The sequence below is a fragment of the Alnus glutinosa genome, chromosome 4, assembly GCF_958979055.1.
Source record: "Alnus glutinosa chromosome 4, dhAlnGlut1.1, whole genome shotgun sequence".
Lineage (NCBI taxonomy): Eukaryota > Viridiplantae > Streptophyta > Magnoliopsida > Fagales > Betulaceae > Alnus > Alnus glutinosa.
The window spans coordinates 17,080,212-17,084,886 of NC_084889.1; the positions used below are offsets into that span (position 1 = coordinate 17,080,212).

The window sequence follows — 4,675 nt, forward strand, 5'->3', positions numbered from 1 at the left end:
TTGTCGGTCGTACAAAAAATTGAACAATAGAAAGATAAAAAAAAAAAAAAACCTTTGTTCAAATAAAAATAAAAAAATTACATCAAAACAAACGGAACATAAATATGTTAATTGGGTCTAAACCGTTTTTCATCTTCTTTAACAAAAAAAATGATTAAACAGGAATGCTTTCATTGTAATATGGTTGGAACATCCTCATTGACTTGTGCACGTGATTGTACAACATTTTTTTTTGGATTGCATGAGATAAACAATATATACCCCGTTTGGTTTGTAGGGGTGAAAAGGATGCGGTTAATAACCGTTTACTAACCACTAACTGCTTAGGGCGGAACAGTTAATAATTTTAGAAGTACGAAAAAGCCAATGCGGCTACTAACCGATAATAATTGTGTATACATGGCACATGACGTATAAATATACATGCAAGAGATTCTGCGCCATGTTCTGCAAAGACTCCATATGAATATATAAATCCGTATAAATATATAAGGATTTAATGGCAAGAAATGAATGACATCACAAATGCATAGTGTCATTAGTATAATATTATTTGTAGGAGTGGATTAAAATAAGTAGAGGAGGGAGGGCCTAGTATTGCGTGTCGTAGAGTATGGACGGTTGAGTGCCCCACACAGCCTTTTGAGGGGGGCTTGTGTTTTTTGTTAGTTTGTGAGCAGACAAAAGCAGAGAAGCTTCTTATCCTCACTCTCTGGGTTTTCACACATGGAATCTCTTCTAAAGCCAAAGTAGTACTACTCCCCCCCCCCAATTATCTTAATATCATATTCCTATTCCCTCCATCTCTTTTAATCAATCTACATAAATTTTAACAGCAGGGGGAATGGCAATAACGTAATATGTCTTCATTTCATGTCCTCCATCCTAAACAGTGTCCTATATAGTACTTCTATCTACTGCAACCCAGTTTATAATTTCCATGTTCTTTCCAAATTTGTCCACTCTCTCTCTCTCCCAAATCTCTCTGCAATGGCACCCATGGCTCTCCCTCCTGGTTTTAGGTTCCATCCAACGGACGAGGAGCTCGTTGCTTACTATCTTGATCGGAAAATTAGCGGCCGCACGATTGAGCTTGAAATTATCCCAGAAGTTGACCTCTACAAATGTGAACCATGGGATTTACCAGGTGCATATTTATATATATGTAAATTTTTTCTTTTCAATTATATATATATTAATTTGGTTCTTTTGATGTATTTGATGAACAAACAGAGAAATCATTTTTACCGAGCAAAGATATGGAGTGGTATTTCTACAGTCCAAGGGATAGAAAGTACCCGAACGGATCAAGAACCAACCGAGCAACACGAGCCGGTTACTGGAAAGCTACTGGTAAAGACCGGCTGGTTCACTCTCATAAGCGCCCGGTTGGGATGAAGAAGACTTTGGTGTATTATAGAGGAAGAGCTCCCCATGGCGCTAGAACGAACTGGGTGATGCATGAGTATCGCCTCACCGACTCCTCCTGTCGGACTGCTGCATCATCAACTTTGAAGGTATCAAATATTTTAATAAAAGAATGAATTGAAATGTTTTTTAAATAATTCATCCAAAAAAGAAATAGAAAACTGATCGATTAATTTTAATTGATTTAGCCAATATTCACTAGTGTACGTACGTGCTAATGTTGGATCAACAAATTTTTTTATGAAATTCAACTGTTTTTCTTAGGTTCCATGACGTATATAGATGCATGATCCGTCATTATTCAAAGGGAAAGAATGATATCAAAATACCAAAAAAATCAACGAGAAATGTAATGAGAGATCCAATATTACCACTGGGGTTTAAAGATTTCTGTTCTTTTTTTTTTTTTTGATAAATAGAGATTTATGTTTCAGGAAAAACATGAATATCGATCGGGATAATTGTCACTTTAATGTTACCGGAACTTATGCACACTTCGATTATGTGTGTATATATATATATATATATATATATATATATATATATATATATATATATATATATATATATAGTCCTTGGTGATCGTAAACAATATTGCTAAAGAAGTAAACCCTAAAAACCCTAACATGAAAAATAAAAGAAAAAATTATAAAAAAAATAAAAAGGTTAAATCTTAGATCGATGCATGAATTATTTATTACGTGATGGACTTGAAAATGATTGAGGTTAACCCTCCCGATTCATTAAAATGATGGGCTTTCTTTTCTTTTCTCTTCATTTTTTTTTTTCATCATCGATCCAGTCAATAGCTAGGTTTCTCAGAGCTATCGATCGTAGATTATGTCATCTTTATTTAATGACCAGACATAAAATAAAGCAAATCCCTTGTGTTTTTCTTCTTTTTCTTCCTTCTTTATTTTTCTTTTCCGTTTGAAAGGAATAGCCTATCAATATCATGATGAAAGATATAACTTTATTTTGTACTTACTATTATCTTTCCATCTGTTTCTACTTCTTTTTTGGCCTCTTTCTAATCTTACTTTTCTAGATCTTCTTTTTTTTTTTTTTTTTTTTTTTTTTTTTTTTTTTTGATTTATTTAAGGAACGACGTTAGTTATTAACAGTGTTTGATAATTTTGCCCTACAGGATTCTTATGCACTATGTCGCGTTTTCAAGAAAACAATGCAGATCATGCCAAAAACCAAAGAAAAAGAAGAAGAAACGATTGGAAATATTGTAGACAAAGATTCAGTCTGGGTGTTGGATGAACAATTATTTGAGGATGAAACTTCCCGAGGAAAAGAAGCCGACGACGAGAATTTCATTCATGACTACTCCTCTAATAAGTTCCCATCAGATACTTCTTCTTCAGATCTCACTCAAGGCACTCCGGCTGAAACTGGCATGGCAGATGATTTACCAGCTCCATTTGCCTCCGATGAAGCAAATAGTGCTGCTGATTTTTGTTCTCTTGGTGTCGACTTCCCCTCAAATCTATTTCAGGTAAAACAACTAGATTAATTTGATTTTAACTATATAACAACATAAACCAAAAAAAAAAAAAAATACTATCTATTTAATAGACGGTTATACGATCGGTCCTTCATTTTTTCTTTTAACAAGTCTTAACTTGTTGATCTAAAGATTAATTTTTACTATCACTTTATTCAAATTGTATAACAGTCTACTAAATAGCATTACTCAATAACATATAATTATAACAATAATATTAATTTGCTTTTACCCCTCCTATATCCTTTGTGAATGCCATGATTATATACTTTGCTAAAACTATATTTCCAGTAATATTCTGCTTTATTCCTGCATGCTTTATCACCAAGGTTTCATGTTCACACCGCATATAATTAATACATAATTTGAAGAACAGTTAATTCTAAAGTAGTCTTAATAAATCATCACGCCTAGCTGCTGCATCCATGCATGCACAGACGATATACTTGAAGTGGCCCACAAAACAAGCCCTTTGAGTTGTCTTTTGATCCTTAAAGTAAAAAAAGTTCGGAAGCAAGAACTCGCTGTCTTTTCCTAAAGCTTCCTTGTAAAATCACTTAGACCTACGTACGTAGTACCCATGAGAGAGAGATGGCTTTCTTCACCGTCTTCCATAACTTCTTTTGACTGACTCATATATGTATACATCATTCAAAGTTCAAACATCTTTCCCTTGCGACCCATTTTATCTCGGAACCACATTAATCCTTTTTCCCGTCTCCGTAATGATTGACCCATTTTTATTCCAATTTCGATTCATCAAAGAACGTGCAAAAGAAGCTCCTTTGATTCTTATATCATTAAAATTTTAGTCATTAATTAATTTATATTTATAATTTCCTATTGGATTACGTTGTTTCGGGAAATTGACAAAAAGCGAAGCAAAGAACACTATGCTTGCAAAGTGGTACAATATCCACGACCGTACAAGGGAAAATTTTTATATATATTTATGTGTTTGTGAATGCAGGACACATTGGAGATACCGAATTACACAAGACTGGATTATCAACTTTGCTACCCACCCTTAGAACTTGAAGATTTTCCACAGATAAATATAGCAGAAACGAAGCCATCGAAGCCTGAAATCATCGATGAATACATGTCATATGACAAGATCCGGGATTGTATGAACGGAACATTAGAAGAAATTTTCTCTTTATGTAATTCCTCTCAAGAAAACTCCATGCAAGACAAAGTACACTAACATAAGTAGATGACCTTCACAAACAATATTGTACTACGTACGTACGTACTACTACAATTCATTGACAAGCACAAAGGTAGAACATTAATTGTGTTCGGCTAAAATAACCAAAAATTGGGGATTGTTTAGCGAGACGATGAGCCTATATTTCAAGGCATACGAACCATTTTTTTTTTTTGGGTTTTCTTTTTATTTATTTCAACTTGAGATTTTTGGAAAGGAAATGGATCGAAAAGCTGCTAACTTGTAATGGTGTTGTTTTATTTGAATTTATGTATCACTTCTTTGCATAAATATTTTCCCACGATATTGAAAATTGTTGGTAGCCCAGAAGAATGGTTTGGGCTCAGAAGGCCCCATCACAATGGAGTCTGATCGATTCTCTCCCTTACGTACGTCTCGTTAGCGCTGGGTACGTATGGTTTGGGATGGCATAGGAGGTTCAATTACTACCCACCAACAAAAAAATAAAAATAAAAATAAATAAAAAATAAAATATATATAATTAATATTCATAAGAAAAGAAA

The 4,675-nt window shown here is 33.8% G+C and overlaps 1 protein-coding gene across 1 annotated transcript; it reads left to right on the top strand.

Moving 5' to 3' along the window:
* The first annotated feature begins 937 nt into the window (after positions 1-937).
* LOC133867113 (NAC domain-containing protein 54) lies at positions 938-4,448 on the top strand. Its single transcript, XM_062303795.1, has 4 exons — positions 938-1,147; positions 1,234-1,517; positions 2,576-2,932; positions 3,912-4,448. Exons 1-4 carry the CDS (start codon positions 991-993, stop codon positions 4,146-4,148), a joined length of 1,035 nt encoding a protein of 344 aa, XP_062159779.1. The 5' UTR covers positions 938-990; the 3' UTR covers positions 4,149-4,448.
* The last annotated feature ends 227 nt before the right edge of the window (positions 4,449-4,675 follow it).

Coding starts and splice junctions, on each gene's coding strand:
- LOC133867113 (XM_062303795.1), top strand. CDS start 991: ATGGCACCCATGGCTCTCCCTCCTGGTTTTAGGTTCCATCCAACGGAC. Junction 1,148..1,233: donor TGAACCATGGGATTTACCAG/GTGCATATTTAT, acceptor ATGAACAAACAG/AGAAATCATTTTTACCGAGC. Junction 1,518..2,575: donor CTGCATCATCAACTTTGAAG/GTATCAAATATT, acceptor TTTGCCCTACAG/GATTCTTATGCACTATGTCG.